Below are 19,182 nucleotides of genomic sequence, written 5' to 3'. Positions count from 1 at the left end.
AAGACCCACTCCCCTTAATTATACTGGTCACATTTAGTAGAAAAAGACCCATGCATGCACTCCTTTTATACAGATGGCCCCACACTCCACATGCATTCCACTATTTTACGTCACATTCCACCTCTTTCTATGATCTGTGCCTATTTGATTTTACTGGTCACATTTAGTAGGAAAAAGAACCACACCTTTATACAGATGGCCCAACTGGCACCACACTCCACCAAACTCCACATTCCACCTCTGTGCCTCACTAATTAAGCACGACCGCCCCCCTACCTGCTATTAAAAGGTCCACTCACTCGCTCGCCCCTCTTCAAATCCACATCTATTTAGTGGGGAAGACCTATATACTACAAATACGCAAAAATACCTTCTTCTTTATTGTTTTACTTGCAACAATAAACTATCAATCAATCATCAATCAAAAATAATTGTATTGGTTCTTCATATCAATAATAGCTACGTACAGTTCACACGTAGACTGCATAATAGGCCTATATCCCACGCCACAGGCACTCCAGAAACTGTTAATCAATTTGGCTTTTTGTTACACAGGTATTGTATAACTTTCTAGCTCAGGCCATCCATCTATGTGGCCCTGTATATATAACACTGTGATCAAGAAAATTAATGAAAGCAGCCTATTTTTTTTTTTTTTTTACACAGCTCCAAATGTCTACCCTATGCAATGTACACAACAGCTCCTTTTGGTAAGATAGAAAAAAAATGTGTTCACTCATTCAAAAATAGCTTATGTAAGTGCTGTGAAGGGATATAACATGTACAATTAATTCACACACATACCCCACTTTCCTGAACCTTGACCTGGAAATTAAATCAGTTCTGTGGTATACATGCTTTTCATACATACATGACTTTATAATGAAAATGTACATTGCCCTGCCACTCTAACCTACAAAACTCCACTCCTGCATCATTCTCTTCCCCAGTCTATGCCATTACTCATCAGTCACAGGCATGCTAATCACTCCACCATGCAGGCACTTATGGAACCACAATCTACATAAACTTACCTTCCTCTTTCACTCTTAAATCACACCCAAAGCAGCACATCTGCCTGAAATGCCGCAGTTATACCTTGAATGTGTATGATGTAATAGCACAACACTTATAATACTACATAGTTATGCAAGGATGTGATCCCTATCTCCCCTTGTATCCCACATCAGATGCTCCACATTTCACCTCCCTCTGCAAAAATATTAAAATTAATTGTGGAAACCGTTAGATATGGCAGGTGATGGGTTTAACCTTGATATGTAACAATGAAACGCATTTTGTAAATTATAGCACTTACCAATACCGGATACAGCATGTCCCAAGGGTGATGAGAATATGTTGGGAGCATAAAATAGGTTGGATATTTCAATGAGTATATACCTCCCTATATCCCTTGTGTATGAATAGTGTACTACAGTAGAACATTAATGATTCTGAGGAGTTGTGTTGAGGACCCTGTGTAACCCAAATCAGAACAACCTTGTTTTGATGTTGAATATAAGATTAACTGTGTAATTAACCCACATATCATTTGCAGACATAGGTTGATAGTATAACCAAGATGGGATGATATTTATATTTAACATTTCATCTGTTGCTACTTTACCATCAGCCACAGCAGAGCCCACCAAACGTTCATGGATTTTCAAGTGGAACATTCTTCAAACCTTCACTATCACTTTACTTGTTCCTTTTGCCTCTCCATCTAATCTATAGTTCTAAGCCCATGCCCTCTCCCAAAACTTCACTTTAGCGGGTGGCCACGGCAGAAGAGTCTCCAGTTTTCCCTATCCATCACATGGGTATTATTGTATCAAATTGAATTTTTGTTGTTAATCTTATTCAATGGTCACTATAGCTAATTGAAATTAGTCCAACTTCATCAAAATATCTTTATTTTTCATAAATGATTTTGACACTACAGTGTGTTAGTTTTGTATAAAACCACAAAGAACATAAATTATGATAAAAAGTCTTCCATCTACCACACTACATATATGTATAAATATCTTACATTATATGAACAAGGATTGACTTATATGCTTTCATAAACCATTTGCTAAAAAAAACAATGACATTGAGATGAAATGAGTTATTCATTATTCATCCAATCCTCTGGTGGAATGTTTAGATATACAGAAAAGTATTGAGTGTAAGACTTCTATAAAGTGTTTGTAAAACTGAGTAGGAGGATAGGGGAAAAAAGAAAAGGATCAAGAAAAAAAATGACAAGGAGTTTCAATAAATAAATTAAATGAGAAACATAACCATGAAAATGGTAAGGTTAATATGAAGTGAGAAACAGAAGAACTGAATGAAATGGTAAAGTCAGGGAGGGGACAGAGGCATTGCCTAAGAGACATGAATGCATATAAGGAAATGTTGAAGGAGAATGCATGAGGGAACAAGAGAAAGAGAAAAATGGAAAGTAGGCATCACATAGAGTGCCCTGCCTTGGTTATGAATGGCTAAGGGACAGCCAAGAGGAAGGGAGAGCAGGATTATAGGAGGGGGAGTACCAGGGAGGGGAAAGGAGGGAGGTGTTATCAGGGAGTGCAGCACTAGCCTGGAAGGAAGGTGTCGTCTACACAGCCCTGATTGAGCTGGGGAAGGGATTGCTATGAGTGTTGACCAGGGTTCCAAGGCCCCATTGGGAGGGTGGGGAGGCTGTTGTCACTGCCCCTCCGGCTAGCATCTCCACCTCCACGCTCACCTGGGAGAAGCCAGCCTCCTGCAGGATACTTGTCACCTGTGGATGTAGCAAAGGAAAACAAGTTATTTTAGTTTGTCTCCCTCAAAGGTTTCTAAAGCATTTTCATTGCTTGGCTGTACTACTTTGTTTTCTGTTCACTTTTCTCAGGGTGTTAATCTGAGAAATGGAGTGTAAGTGCATGAATTAATAATTTAGAAACATGAAATTATCATTATTATGTATATGACTCCATCTTCAATGAGAACATACAGCATGGATGATGCGTTGCTCTGAAGCCTCACTCCTGCACTGCACCTTCACAGTGGCCACCAACACGTTACCAGCATGATGCCAGAAACGTGGATCATTGCAGCTCACAACATGCTCAATCTCCAGAATCTGAAAAAAAGATTATTGGGCAAATTGTAACAGCAACGTAAAGTAGACACGCATATTATGTTGTGTATCTTGTCTGTTTCATACAAAATGTTGCTAATTTCTTCTAGGATCATGACACCCAGATTAATGTGAAAATAACAAAGGGATAAAAAAAGGAAAAGTCAAAACATACAGAATACCAAAATTATTCATCTGTCTCCTCCATCACATGACTAGCACACCACACTCCTGCATCACCTCACCTCTAACTCTGTATTCTCTATTCTACACATTTTACTTTGATTACTTAGGGTATTAGTTTTTAAAGCTTTGTGGTGACTTTTCACTTATCACTTCGCAGCCAAGCAGCAAGATCAGCATGGTGATCTCTTCATAGGTACCCTTCCTGCACCTAGGCATACACTTCATCACACGTCATATTTCAACCTACTTACCAAGCATGTACTAATCTGTCTCTCTCTTCAGTTATGACATCCAGATTATGTAAACTACTTAACTACTTCACAAGCTTAACTCTTTATCTGAGTAGTATTACATTTAACATTTCTCTCTATTTTCACTAAAATTGTAAGTTTATGCTAGCTTCAGCTTTTGTACTTGCTTGTGCAAACTTCTCATGAGCCTATATATTTTACACATAATAGTAAATAAAGTAAAACTAGAATTAGGGGATTCAGGTGCACAGCTGATGGCAAGCCTATTTATAGATGATACGATGTTGTTTGCAGAAAATGCAAGGATGCAGATAAAGCTGAAAGTAAAAAATGCAGGCAGTGCTAAGGTAATGGTACTGGAAAGGACAAGAGAGACCTCTGATTTGGCAAACTCATACAGTGTTAGGACAGAGTGTGCCAGAGAATAAGACTTAGGAAGGGAATGAGAAAATGGAAGTGACCGAATTTAAGTACTTAGTAATTGTATTATGCAAGTATGAGAGCAAAGAGAAGGGGTTATGGAGAGCACTGAAGGGGAGACAGGTAAAAGGTGAATTGAAGAGTTATGAAGGGAAGAAGCATGACCATGGGAGTAAAGATGGACACAAGAAATAGCATTATCCTTCCAACTTTGTCCTCTGCACCACCAGATACATGGATGTGGAATGCAGCACATTAGCCACTAATAGTCACAGTGGAAATGGGATGGAAAGAGTAATGAGGATGTGTATGAGATTGAAGAGGGTGGATAAGTAATGGGAAAAGAAAGTTAGCAGGCGAGGAATGAAATGTGCAGAGGAAAAGCCAAAACAGGAAAAAATTAGAGACTTCTGCTTCAGCTATAGCCATCCTCTCGAGAAAAGTTCTTGTGAAAAGACAGAGCAGCAGATATCTAGATAGAAAGGAAACAAAAATTATGTCTCATAATTTTTTTGTCATAAACTGATTCTTAAAATATAAGTAGCAAATATACCTTATCTATGCACTTCTTGATGTTCTCCTCAGCTCCCACTGGGACCCTAAGGATGAGGATGGATGCAGATTCTTTGAGAAGAGGAAGCACAGAGGCCAGGATGAGGCCCGCCAACACCAGGGAGCATATGGGGTCGGCCACCAGCCAGCCGTACCAGTCGATGAGCAGGGAGGACACAATGACCGCCACACTCCCCAGGGTGTCGGCCATAATGTGCAGAAACACACCTGTAAGAAAATTCGCACATGAAGATAGATAAATATGAAATAATAATGAAAAAAAGTTCAAATTCTTGAAGGCAGGAAATTTTTAAATAGCTTTGAAAACATGACAGTGGTGATAGCTCTTTTAGTCCCTTCCTGATAGTCCCAAAAACTGATAATCTGAATAGGCAAGGAGCCCGAGAGGTCATCACTTTGGCTCTTTTAAGAATTCCTTCAATGATATAAACACAAGATCATACCTGTGCTAATAACAGCCCATGACTCACCCTGCATGTTGGCGTTGACACTGTGACCGTGGCTGTGGCCGTGAGAGCCGTTGCTGCGGTGACTGTGAGATCCAGTTCGACGGTGACTGTGACTCCCTCCTTCGTGTGAGTGGCCATGGGAGTGTGTGTGGCTGGAAGGCAAGGAAGTTGTTTTTGGCTTCTCATCTAAACCACAGGACTTGCATTTAGTAAAATATGTTAGCATGCCTCCAGACCTACACAGATTTACAATAAGCATGAAAAAGTGATGGACCCTATAACTCAAATTTAGAGATTAAAAAAGATCACGAGGTTTCTGTGAACTGATAAAAATTCTGTACCAGAGAACATATATGCATAATTATAGGTCAAATTTCTGGAGCCATAGTATACATTGTTATAAAAATGTCATATTATCATCTATGACATATCACTATATAAGCATGATGATAACTACAATTATAATATCTGGACACAATCCTTCCCTACAGCAACACTGGTTTGCCCTACCTGAAGGAGACCATGCCGAACAGGTTAATGATGAGACCACACACGGCCACCGCCAGCAGCCTCTCCGTGTGGACCTCTGGAGGCTCAAACAGGCGCCCCACAGCCTCATAAAACACCATCAGTCCAATCTGAGAAAGGAAGAAGAGTGGAATATCAAGCTGTGATTTTCATTACAAGACTTCTGGTTGAGGTTTTCATTTTGTGGTCTGTTGGCTCAATAATCTGGGTCTGAACACCATGGTCTAGGATCAAGTCTATCTACAGAGTAAGTATTATACATACCACAGTCAAGAAGAGTCCATTTACAAATCCAGAAAGCACCTCAATTCTTCCATATCTGTAAGCAAAGAAACAGCATTAATAAATGATAAAAATTACTTAACTACAGGCAACCATTGCTATATGATCTTGAACTTTCTCTATCAAAAATCTATATACAATCCACTACAATTTATATATGATCTGCCTGTGATAGGTGGTGCAATCAAGTCATTACTATGCCTCACAGAGTGGTGGTGTAATCACATGATCATTGCACTTCACAGTTTACAAAAAGGAAGATTGAGAATGCTCACCCAAACGGGAAGGTTTTGGTGGGCTTCCAGGTGGCCATGACAGAGGCCACAAGCCCCATGACCAGTGCTGAGCAATCAAAAAGCATGTGGAAGCCATCCGAGATGAGGCCCAGGCTGTTGGTCCACATACCATAGGCAAATTCCACAAAGGTGAAGCCTAGAAAGAAATCAAAATCTGTGTTCTTATCTTTGAAGGCAAAACACTTTATATTCGAAATGCTGAATTAAGAATCTTAGATAAGCAGTAACTAGACAACTGAAGATGAGCAAATTTACAACTTTTATCCACTTTTATATCTTGTTATGTGACCTTATTACTAGACAGATAAGCAGCAATGCATAAAGTGTTTCCTTGCATATAAAAATTCAGTTCAATTGTTTTGCTGGATAAAATGTGACTTGAGAGTGGAAGCAAAGAGTGTGGGAAGTGACCCGGACCAAGCTGAAGGAGTATGATATTGAAATGCAACCACAACAAAACAACACATGCAATGAGCACAATTTCCTTACACAAATTAACACACAGGAAATAGAAAATGGTTCTGCTATTTCTGTTGGCAAGGATGAGTTTGAGGGTCGAGGTGAAGAGTGTTATGAGGGACTGAGATCGTTGGATGGCCCCGGCTTGCAGGCCGTGAAGGGGCAGCATGGTGGAGCTGGGGGAACCCTTGTTGGAGGTCAGCTGCAGAGTGGCTGTCAAGTGGAAATTTGGTGCTAATAGGAAAATCACGAACACTAATGATGACCAAAAGCAGTATTTTTCTAATTAAGGGAAAATGAGAATACAAGGAAGGATTTAATAACTGCATCAAATTTTAGATAGGAAATATTCAAGCTGAAATGCAAGTTTTGCATGGAATAAGTAAAGTATAAATATAAGACTTGCCTAGAAAGTGAAAATTTCATATCAATGACACAAATATTAACATTCATTAACATTAACCATTCATATAATAATTCCACCTTAACTGTTTGATGATAAAATAACACATCACCATACATATACCTAAACAAGAATGAGTATATGTTCAAACAGTTGCAAGGCATAGCAGAAACAAAGATTCCCATACCAGCTGCTAGCATGATGATACTGAACACAACGCCTCCAGAAAATGCATGTTCCAACTGCCTGTTTGGTTCATCTCCAGCACCACCTCCATGCACTGCTGAGGGCCTCCACACTGCACTCACAAGCAAGGCAGCACAGAACATGGCCAGAGTGCCAATCCTTGCTGTTCTTACCATATCCAGCCTGGAAGGTAAAGAAGTTGTAAGCAATATGTACTTACAAGGTAACAAAACACATCTTCACACCACTAGATGCATGAAACATTTTAAGAAACCATGATAAGCTGTCTTCTTAGCAAAGTATTTACAGTACAATGATTGAAAATGATAAAATGCTAAAATATATATATATATATATATATATATATATATATATATATATATATATATATATTTATATATATATATATATATATATATATATATATATATATATATATATATATATATATATATATATATATATATATATATATATATATATATATATATATATATATATATATATATATATATAAACTTAAATTGATATAGTCTAATGATATGCAGTTGGATCTCACTTTTGCCAATATGTGCTCTTTTTAGATTCGTACATAGACTGTCAGGACGACACTGGGATTACAGATAGGTAGTGTCATGACTCATGACGTTGTAATGTATTGATGTATTGGAGGGTTCTGGTATGCAGAGCGTCAAAGAAAAGTCACTTTACTTATGCTAGCTAAATTGTAAGGGGAATTTTTTTTTTATCATAGTTCAATGTGCTAAGTTGAGAACAATACCTAATATTTATATTTCATCTAGCTTGCTAGAATGGAAAGAATAAAAGCTTCTCACCTCTGGGTACAGGCAGCCTCAACATATGAATGCAGAACAAAGACAAAGAGTGCCACAACAAAAGCCTGAGGTAGGAACTTGAGGATGCTAGGGCTTGGAGACTCCTGTGTGGGGAAAGCAGAGTGAGGGGTGACTGAAGACAATAGTGGATGTTGGTGAGCAAAAGTATGTGAACATTGAGTGATGAATAATGTCTAATATAACATACTGGTACAAGCAAACTTTGCTGAGTTATTTACTATAGTTCAGAATTTTAGTCTTAACCCTATCGCGCACCACAAGTTTCCAATAAGTTTCTGTTCCACTCATCATACATTTCTCAGGCCCGACCGGCCTTTTTTTGCTGCCGCGATACTCTACATTCCCGGACGTATTTTACCCTCACAGATACATCGTACCCCAATAAATTTGATATCAGTGGTTTCATAAAGACTTTTACTAGAACATGCGCAAATAAAAATAGAGGAAAGTATATATATATATATATATATATATATATATATATATATATATATATATATATATATATATATATATATATATATATATATATATATATATATATATATATATATATATACTTTTTTTTTTAGCTCAAAATTTTGTGGGCCAACTTTTTTAGCCGAATATATGTTTCGAAGTGGAATTTAGTGAGGATTCTTATGGTATACTCAAAATCCTCATACGCCTATTAGTTCCCAAGTTACACTGAGAAAACTGTATTATTTTCCTTTCCTGTCAGAGTAGGCTAACAAATAAAAATCGCTCAAAGCTCCTCATCTATGCTCCTTAGAAAGATTGCCATATGTTACCATTAAGAAACTTATCCCAACAAATAACGCTCCCAAATTTGACGCACTTTCACCGAAAACTTAATTTTTAATAATCTTTTTAAACTTTTATGACATGTTTCACGTCATCGTGCGCCAAGACCTTTTACCCTTTGATGACACGAAACGCATCATCGTGCGCGAGAGGGTAAAAAAAAAAAAAAAAAAAAAAAAAAAAATCTTACATGATAATTAATTAGTCCTTGAGAAAATGAATGCTCTACAGTTTCAATGGTATGACTTGTGACACTGACCAGTTTTTATTTTTATTTTAAAGGTAATGGTTTCTTCCCTACTTTAAAAATTATACAAAACCAAAACTAATATTTATCATGCAATAAGAGGCTGGTACAAAAGTAAGATTTTTTATTAGGATGAGTCTCTATCCTTACCTGTGTCAGCCATACAATGAGGGAGAGAGGAATGAGAAACATGGTGGAGGCGATAGCCGTGAGTGCCCGCAGCCGCTTGGAGCCCACCACGTCCACTGCCAGCCGCCGGCCGCCATTATTGACGTACGCTTGCAGGCAAAGAGTCAGCAGCAGCACCACGATGCCTCCCTGCCAACAATGAACAGAGTTGAATTACATAACCTATTCTGACATCTGCCGCTCTTAAGTGTTGCTTCTTCTTCATATTAGCAGTACAATTTATGCCCACTTCTAATGAAGAGTATATAATGATCCCTTCTTTCTGCACTAACTTTAGGTTTAGTTATTGTATAAAGCAAATAAAATGTACTTTGTTTCATTTATGAGTTTCAAATAGGACTTGATGTGATGTTTAAAGAGTGAGTTGGTTGATGGTAAGCACAACTTTGAAATCTGAAGGTATCAAACTTATGAAAAAAATGTAAATAAAAATGTCAAGAATAAGATGTTACATTTAATAATGACAATATCTTAATAGTAGACATGAATGAGGGGGAGAGTTATTCAATGAAAATGAAATGCAATGGTAAAGGAGACTATGGTCCCCAGCTTCCTCCACCTCAAAAGTCAATGGAGGTCAAGAAGTACCTCGTGGTCTGAGAGTCCCGTCCACGCCAGGAGGTAGTAGAGGAGGTGCTTGACCCCGTGGTGCTGCTGCCCCTCAGGGTGCTCAGTGGGCTTGGCAGCATCATTGTCAAACAGCACTAGAGACAGCACGCCCAGCACAAACCAGAAGGACCCTCGCAGCCTTCCTGGTCCACCAATACCTAAGTGGTTTGCCTTACTGATTATTAAATTTCCCTTAACCAGACTAAACATACTCAGTGACATATTTCAGAAGCCTGCCAACATTAAATGTATTTTGAATGCACTGAATAAAACTGAAGTGTTAATGTATATTTGAATAAGTTAAAAAAAAAAAAAAAAAAATGTGAACATATGATCTATGAGAATAATGTGGGAAGTAAACCTTGCTTCTGCATTACTCTGATTACTTTATTTTATTTTATTTTCACTTATGACACTGATAGAGCTGTAACCTGTATAATAACCAATGAACCTTGAATGTCCATCATTCAAACACCATCCAACCTTATTTATCATGGAGGGTGATAACATATTTTTTAGCTTGCCTTTGAGCACAGCACCCCAGACAGCCAGGACCACAATGTCTGCATGTTCACTGAGCACCACAGCCCTCAGCGGCCCCACCTGCGACAGCCCATACAGCCACAGCAGGTTGAGGCAGGTCTGCACAAAGGCATGCCGGGCAATGTTCACCCACACCACCTGCTGCAGCTTCTTGTTGCCCGACAGAGGACGCTGAACAAAGCCATACACAATGGAGCATCTGTGGAGAGTGACAGCCATCTCAGTGGTATCAGGAACATTCTACCTGGCTATTGATGTCTCGCTGCCTACCTTACTTTTTGACAGGTACCTATGACAGGCTTTTGTATTTTTCATTGTTTATCTTTCTTTTCTTACATCAATGGGCAAAGGGCAAAACAAAACTACAAAAGAAAAAGCCCAGAGCACACTGCTTCTATAGAGGGAAGACATGACATAAAGTGATCAGTTCTGCTTAGGAAGGTATAGCTAAAGACGTCGAAGAAATCAAAGGCATAAGAGGCTGTTTATTAAAAGATATTAAGTTTTTTTGAGAGGCTAGTGCTAGTGTATGAGTAGTATAGTGAGTGAGTTTTAGGATTAGCTTGGGAGTGGTAAGTGTAGTGACAGGCATGGATGGGTGTGAGAAATATAAGCGAGAGTAAGGACTGTATTGCAAAACTTCGTTAGAATAGTGGGAAGTTTATTTGTAGAGGGCACTGTCTTGTAGTCCAATAGTGAGTGAGCAACAAAAAGGAGTGGACAAGTTTAATACAAGTCGCAGAATAAAGCTTAGAGTGAATGTTGCAGAGTAATGGTTCTAAGAAAAATTAGGATGAAGTGATTGATTTTGCAGAATCACTTAAGTGTATGTAGGCTGAATATAACTAAAGTAAGCTTGAGAGTGCAGGAAGATGTGGGTGGAGGAATTTAAATATCTTTGAACAGTCCTAAGTATGGGAGCATGGAAGAGGAAGTGCAGGCAGGCTATAGGGTCCATTGAGAGAATCACCAGAGCTAGAAGTGTGAACAGGGAGGTAAAGAGATGGTTAAGGAGTAGTATAATCTTACCATCCTTAACCTTTGCCTCTAAAACCTGGGTATGGAATGAGACATAACAGACAAGGATATATGCAGTATGGAGTTACGTGAGGAGTATGTGGTTTATGAAGAGGCATACAAATGTGAGAGCAATAGGTAAGGAGTACATAGTGGTGGAATGGGAAAAAATAATTGATTGAAGTAATATGGACATGTTATGAGATTACAAAACAATAATTTTGTGAAGGGAATGTGTAGGAGTGAAATAAAGTAAGAAGGGGTTGACAGGGAGATGACCAGTAAGACTGGATCAAGGCATGCAGCAAGGAAAGAGGTGGCAGTGGTGTGAGAAGGTAGGGAAGCAGGTGTATGAGCAGGGAAAACTGGACTCTTCTGCCATAGCCACCCCATCAAGGAAAATGTTCTAAGTTTTGTTTGTTTGCATCTTATCTATTTCTAGTAGATTCATGGGTGGGTATCAGATGTTGATACATGGACTATTCCATTAAATCTCTACTTAGAAACTGACATCAAATCAAATTTCAAAAAGATGAATATTTATAGTAAATATAGTTCAGTACATACCTACTGTGCACATGACCTACAACCTCTGATTTCTTTACCCTCTAGACGTTCCTTTGAATCTCGCTCCTCCCTCCCTCTCTCTATGACATAGGAATGATAAAATACCATTTAAGTTAATGGAGTTTAATCCAAACTGTAACACTAGCATTTGACATATAAAATAATACAACACAGGATCTATACAAGTTCTCTAGTGATCTCTCACTTCCCCATGGAGGGATCATTATATGTGTTAAGTTTACTTATTATATGAAAAAAAATATAGTATATACAATAAGGAATATTGGTACAAATCTGACTTAAGACAACTCAATCATGCAAGACAAAAAGCATACAGTGGTTCTGGCTCACATGATGTGTAACGTGTTCTGAGTTTGCATAAGACATTGTAAATTACATATTCCTGCTCTATGGTGTGCCAAAATGAGTTCGTCCAGAGCACAAATCAATATGAAGCTTAGTTAAAAATCTTCTTATCCCAAACACTGCAATAAACTGGTAAAACCAGAAGAAAAAAACTTCAGTCAAGTGAAATACACAAAGTGGAGGTGAAGGTTAGAGTTTAAAGGGATATGGTTCATATATATGAAAACATATAAAACACATTGCAAACCATGATATACTTGTCTTTAAATTATTCAATATAATAATTACAAACCATTTGAATATTACTAAAATATTCACAATACATATGAACATACCACATCAACAGAAAATGCATTATTCTGCATAAGCCTCTAGTGAGCTGCATATCAAAAATTCATGTGAATTAATAATATTCTATGGCTACACTAAACAGTAAAATAAGAAAGTTATATGGGTAAGGAAGGGTCCCTGAGGGAAATACACCTTCCTCTGCCCAACCAGGTACACCTTCAAGCATCAGTAACAAGTACTCTTGTACCTGTTATGGCTTTACACTCCCCCTTCACGGCCTTCTGGAACATATAAACAGAGTGGAAACCTAAACAATGAACAGTAACCACAATAAACCTCAATTTCTCGACTTTTTACTTCCAACAGTAATTTTGGAGACCTAAGTTACAAAGTTTGTGCAAATCAATTAATTAATCATTTGAAATGATAATAACCAATGACTTATATTTTCAATAATTATTGTCTTTTGCTGTAATAAAATAAGAGCATTGACAAAATGCATATGGCTTATTTTTCATTTTGCAACAAAATATTCAACTTGCGAGACCCTAAACCACACAACACAACACCATAAACATAAGATAGACAGAAGCGATGGTAGCACACTGTCAGCAAGAGTCGTTGGGGTAGGGTTGCTATCTTTTATTGTTAACGAACGTAAGGCGGTTGTTTGGGTTGTTCATCACCACCTCTATGGGTCCATCTAACTCCCCCTTACCAGCACACAGCTGATTCACGATGTTCACAATCATCTCCATCCCTTCTGGAGTCTGCACATTAAGGTTTGTCCCCGGTGGAACTTGAATGATGAACTTGCGCTGTTGTCCGCTGACCGACGCTGTAATGTGGATCTCTGCTGGTTGTTGGGGGCTCTTCTGCACATTTGGCATGGGGAGCATTTCATAGGAAGGCCCTCCAAGGATATCCTGCAAGTCCTCCGCTCCTTCCAGCCTCTCCTCCTCCTCTGTTTCCTCTTCGTCCCCAAATTCAATTTCATTTCCTGATAAGTTGCCACCAGACTTGGCTTGGAGGCTCTCAATGGTGTCTGTGGCCTGACTCACTGCTGCAGCTATAACCTTGTTCACCAGGTCTTCATCTTGTGAGTCATTGTCTGAAATGGTCTGTGTCAGGCTCAACATCCCTTTTGACACTTTCATATTGGTTCCCACTCGTGTTGGCTGTGGGGTGTTGCTTTTGATGAGCTGCATGAGAGATGAGTTGCGAGGTACCTCAGTCTTCTGCCTTACAGTTGATGGGGCTGAGATAACAGTATTGCTTTCCTCTTCCTCTTCCTCTTCTTCCTCTTCCTCCTCCTCCTCCTCCTCCTCCTCTTCTTCATCATCTTCTTCCTCGTGGATGTTTGTGATTGCCCCATCCATACTGTCTTCCTTCTTTGCCAACAGCTCGGACTTGGTGAACAAATTCTGCTCATCCATATCTGTGACTGTGATTTCAATAGCCTTATCGTCATCATCCAAGTCTTCTTCATCATCATCATCTTCATCGTCTTCCTCCTCCTCCTCCTCCTCTTCCTCCTCCAATTCGTCCAGTTCTAGTATTCTGCTTTTCTGCATAAGCTTCTTCCGCTCTTCCATCTCTATTTGTCTCAGCTGCTTGGTAGCAAGATCCTCATCATCTGAAGAAAATGCTGGCACAGCTCCACCAGGCAGTGGGTGTATGTACCGGATGTGGTTCTCATAGTATTCCTTCTTGCCAAATTTAAAGCCACAGGTAGTACAGCCATAGTAGATGGCTTTGTCATGATTTTGTAAGTGAGCCTTCAGGTTCTTGTGGTCTGCAAACTCCTTGCCACACTTCTGACACTTGTACGGCTTCTGGTTCTTGTGTACCAGCCTCTTATGCCTCCCAACATCGCCTTTGCGTGTGAACCTGGAGTGGCAGATCTCACACATGTGTGGCTTCTCCCCAGTGTGTGTCCTGTAGTGCTGCTTCATGGAGGACTCCTTGAGGACTTTAAAGCAGATGTTGCACTCCACATATTTGTCCCCATTACCTTCCAGTCTTTTAAAAAAGGGGGCAGGGGGTTTCTTCCTCTGCTTTATCTTCCTTGTGCCTTCTCCCAGTTCATGAAACACATCCAGCAGTTCTTCTCCCATGCCACTGATATTTTCTGCAGCTTCTGAGAGTGCCTTCTGCAGTTCATCAACATCAGTGCCCTCCAACTCCTGCTTTACCACCTCTGGCTCTTTGGGTTCCTGCTTTATGTTGACAGGTAAGAGGGCCTTGCCAGGCTTTCTTCCTCTCTTTGATTTTGGTGTCCTGTCAACTCCTGGTTCAAACTTCCTAACCACTCCTTTCCCAGTGAAGATCATACGGGGTTTAGCATATATATTCTCCATTTCTGATGTCACCATTCTGGCTCTCTTGGATCTTGTCTCTCCCTTTTTGTCAGAATACCTTCCTCTTTGTGGCTTGTCCGAGTCATCAAGGTCAGACAGGTATTCCTCAGGCTCCTCCTTGATCATGATGGTGTCGACCAGCTCTGATTCACCTGTTGAGATTCTCCTCTGTTTAGGGTTTGTACTTTGGTCATCAGGATCTTCCTCCTCTTCTTCAGTGCTACTTTTCTGAGGATTAACCACTAATTTGCTGGTGCTATCCTCAGCTTTCAGCTTTGATCTAATTTGTATTGGAAAATTGTCTTTAGGAGACAGGCCCTGCCTCTTCTGCGATTGTTTCCCAATGGTCTTCAAGTCCTGGACTTCAGACTCCTCAACACCACGAGACATTATCTTCCGGACATTATCAACACCAGAATCACTAGGTGCCTGCTGCATGGCTTCTGAACCTTTGGTGTTGTTAACTGTGTTTAACTTCCTACCACTAGCACTTTCTGATGTTAATTCAGAGTCACACACTTCACTGTCTGATGCCGCATCCTTCACTCTGTTCTTTGCACTGCTTTCTTCTTGTGGCACTTTACTATCTGTAATTTTTGACTTTGGACTGACTTTTTTCACAGCAGACTTAGGCCCTTTAAGAGACTTCGTTGGACTTTTTGCAGGGGGATCAGTTTTACCTTTTCCAGGACACTCTTTACACTTGGGACAGTTACAGCCCTCGATCTTCTCTTCCCATGTTCCTAGCATGTGTAGGACAGAGATCCTCCTCCTACGGGTTCCTTCACGTGCTGCCATTTCAGGGTAAGAGGAGTAAGTAGTACAAGTTTCTAAGAGTTCTTCCAAGTTTCTTCAACACAACACAATCATAAATAAGGTAGCTTTTTCAACTGTTTTGCTGTGAGTTTATCACCAGCACAATGACTTGGCTCAGTAACCCTAGCGAGTCTTTCACAATAACGAGAAACGTCCTTTGCAGCTTGTTCAGCACCTAGGGTGAAAAAAAGAGAGCTGATGTTATTATCTTACATTACAGTAGGAGGCATCAAGAGCTTATTTCTATGACAGTCAATAATATCAACTCTCTTTTCTGCTACATCCTGACAACGCCTGACTAAAAAGCATGCTCGAGACATGAGAAATTATGTGATTAAGATGGTAATTCATCTGCAGGAAGATATGTACAATGACCAAAGAAGCTTCACTGGCCATCACAGTTCTCTTACTTTATAACTAACCACTTAATTTTCTTTGTGAGTCTTGACCATGCACTAGCAGGAGGTACAAACAAAACTGTGCTTAGCAATATTACACAGCCAGATGTATTTACAAACAAAAATCACTTCCAACACAGTTAAACTGATTAGGGGATAACAGCCTTTCCAAGGATAGAGAAGCCTCTCACCAGCAAATGGCACCCTAACTAAGGTTTCAAAACCAATCATCACATCGGGAGTCACAGCCACTACTGCTGCACAACCCAATCTCCCATGCCTTCCTCTTTTCCGAGAAGAATGAGAAAATAACAGCACACAGTACAGTGAGGCCAAATTGGTTTCACTTCACTATAATGAAACTTCAATTCATTTGTTAAAAATAAACACTACAAATTATACAATCAACAAGTGCCACTGGATAGAGAAGGATTAGCAGAAAAACATCGACATGAATGATCACACACACACTAAGATACACACACAAAGAACGTGCACACACACACACACACACACACCTTACTGACTGCTACTTACATCAACGTCACTAACAGAAGGAAGTACACCACGTGGATGGAGCGCACTGCATCAAATGCCACAAACACACCGATGCATCGGAAGAACTTGGTGACCAGCAGCAACCACACATACCTGAATGAAGAATACATGATTAGAAGTGTCTACCACAGCACTAAGAGGCTAAACACATCTATATATGATGCACAAATAAATTGCTGAAAATAGTGGGTTAAGATAAAATGAAAGACAAATGTTGCATTGTGAAATTTGATGAAAACCGATTGCCAAAGTACTAAACATTTGGTATGGTCTGCCATATATCCAATAGATATTTCCTTTGTCCACAAACTTCTGACTTGTCAGCGATCGCCAGCTAATTCCAGGTAAGTCTATCAACCTGGGAAGGATTACAAGAGCTCTTTCCTAAAGTCTGACTCCTCTAAACTACCACAACATAACCGTGAATAATCAGAAAAGACTTGAGCCTGGCAACTGTAAATTTAGTAACAATGCCTCTTCTCCTTGATTTTGACCTTTCATCACTTTTGTTTTGTAGGTCTGTCATGGACAACCCCTAACTCGTGCAAAAAAACTAGGTTGAGTGCTATACTTACAAGATAATCCCCCTCATACTGTATTTATTTTCAGAGCAACCAAATGAATTTTCAATATTCATCCATGTTATGGTAAGTTGTTACAGTAACCATATGATATGATCCAGCAGTAATAGTACGGTACATAGATAATTTACCAGACAACGCATTAATAGTTTCCCATGCCAAAGGTGCAGTCATTTCCTTACACAACACTCAGTCTTACCAGGGTATCTTGGTTGAGGGGTAGATGACAGGGCTGGAAGAGTCGTCACGGAAGCCAATGTTAGAGTTGCTCCGCATTATAATTCTCTCACCTAGGAAAAAAATATAATGTAATATATATCAACAAAAAGAAGAAATTGGTTTTTGCTAGGTTTTTCAAGAAGATAGATGTACTTTTATAAAGTTTGTGCTAAAAGAGAGAACATACTTAATACTGCCTTGGGCATTTTGGTGAATGGGTGTTGGGTGCAGCTATTCTTTGGATACAGTATAATACTACTTAGGTTACAATACTATTGATGGGCAATAGGTCACTTTCTAGGTAATTTAAAGGTTATTAACCAGATTAGTTTGAATTAGGATAATGTATTTTAATTAGATAGATGATGCTACCCTGCATGTTTTAAAGATAAGTACAAATGTTTTTTTGTGGGGGGGCTCTTAACCCCTAAAGGGCAGGTGACTGTAATCATTGACGGTGACAAGGTGAGCTAAAACAGCAGGTGACCGTAATTATGGTACGGTAGCTACACAGGTGTGGGTTAACCATCAATTATGATATTTATTTGCTTCAACAATGACTATCACATTCTTGAAAGGCACATCAAAATATGCCATATGAGAACACCTTAGTTTATGAAATCTGCAAACTAACCAAACCCAACTACTGCACCCCAGACCACAGTCACCAGCCCGACTGTCTCCTACACATGGGCACTGCTGGCATGGGTATGTTATCCTTGAACCTTCGTATTATAATTAAAGGGCATATATTTTTGCCCTTTAATCAACAAGTTTGAGTAGTTTCAGGTGTGCGGGTCAAAGGGAGAGTTTGATGATTATTGGTGCGTTTGAGAAGTCTCCGTTCCCCCTACCCTGCCGACCCCTTCCAGTATTTTAAAGATCTCAATCATGTCCTTCTGATCGTCCTCTCCGTCAGTGTAGTGTGGCTCAACAACAACGACAACGACAACAGCAGGTGGGCCAGTGTGGGGGCCAGCTTGGCGGCCCTGCTCAGTGCCCTGCCTGGTAAATATCCCTCGAAACGCGTCACTGCAAGCACGCCCGCTCATGACGTGGCTCGTACGAGGACTCACTCTGCACCGCCCTGCCTGCCATGCCCCCACCGCTGGGTCCTGCGGTCAACGGGCGCCCGTCCCGCCGCCCGCACCAAAACAAACACCAACATGGCCGCCCTGCGCACATTCCCTTCCTCCCCACCTCTTGACGCCATTCCCCACCGTGTACCCGTGTCCCATTAGACCAGGGCGCTGCGGGGTCACGAGTGTTGTATTTCCCGGGGCGTGCAAGGACTCACAGCCTCGATATCGTGCCTTGCTGGGTGCGGCGGCTCCGGGGCGTCCATGGGCGGGAAGGGCTCCTGCAGCTCTGCCAGGTTATCGTACTCACCAATGCTTTCAGCAGCACCAGGCTCAAACTGTCGTACTCAGGCACAGAAAAATAACAATTAAATACAGTACTATGTACGATAATCTGGCAACGTTGGGCGCCTTATTAACCAGACGCCGTATTTACCATTCCTTGTTTTATTGACAACACATAATAAGGTATCATGCTACACTTTTTAAGGTCTCTTACGACGTATACTTTCTTTATATTCTCTTTATATTGTAAAGAG

The 19,182-nt window shown here is 40.0% G+C and overlaps 1 protein-coding gene across 5 annotated transcripts; it reads right to left on the bottom strand.

Moving 5' to 3' along the window:
• Positions 1 to 1,899: 1,899 nt before the first annotated feature.
• LOC127008961 (zinc transporter 5-like) lies at positions 1,900 to 18,973 on the bottom strand. Of its 5 annotated transcripts, none has more exons than XM_050881491.1 (16): positions 18,862 to 18,973; positions 17,545 to 17,635; positions 16,744 to 16,857; positions 10,373 to 10,590; positions 9,828 to 10,006; positions 9,201 to 9,368; positions 7,979 to 8,082; positions 7,144 to 7,325; positions 6,584 to 6,766; positions 6,074 to 6,230; positions 5,781 to 5,835; positions 5,499 to 5,626; positions 5,010 to 5,140; positions 4,520 to 4,746; positions 2,984 to 3,112; positions 1,900 to 2,770 (listed from the first exon to the last, which is right to left on the bottom strand). In XM_050881491.1, exons 2-16 carry the CDS (start codon positions 17,619 to 17,621, stop codon positions 2,606 to 2,608), a joined length of 2,217 nt encoding a protein of 738 aa, XP_050737448.1. In that variant the 5' UTR covers positions 17,622 to 17,635; positions 18,862 to 18,973; the 3' UTR covers positions 1,900 to 2,605. The 5 variants fall into 5 exon arrangements, with proteins under 5 accessions (XP_050737448.1, XP_050737449.1, XP_050737447.1 ...); XM_050881492.1 differs by having other exon boundaries at positions 18,878 to 18,940; XM_050881490.1 differs by lacking the exon at positions 18,862 to 18,973 and adding an exon at positions 18,641 to 18,809.
• Between the last annotated feature and the right edge of the window lie 209 nt (positions 18,974 to 19,182).

Source organism: Eriocheir sinensis, chromosome 39, assembly GCF_024679095.1.
Source record: "Eriocheir sinensis breed Jianghai 21 chromosome 39, ASM2467909v1, whole genome shotgun sequence".
Taxonomy (NCBI): Eukaryota; Metazoa; Arthropoda; class Malacostraca; order Decapoda; family Varunidae; genus Eriocheir; species Eriocheir sinensis.
Note: the sequence above shows the minus strand (reverse complement) of the source record. Positions and strands in the feature narration are given on the sequence as shown.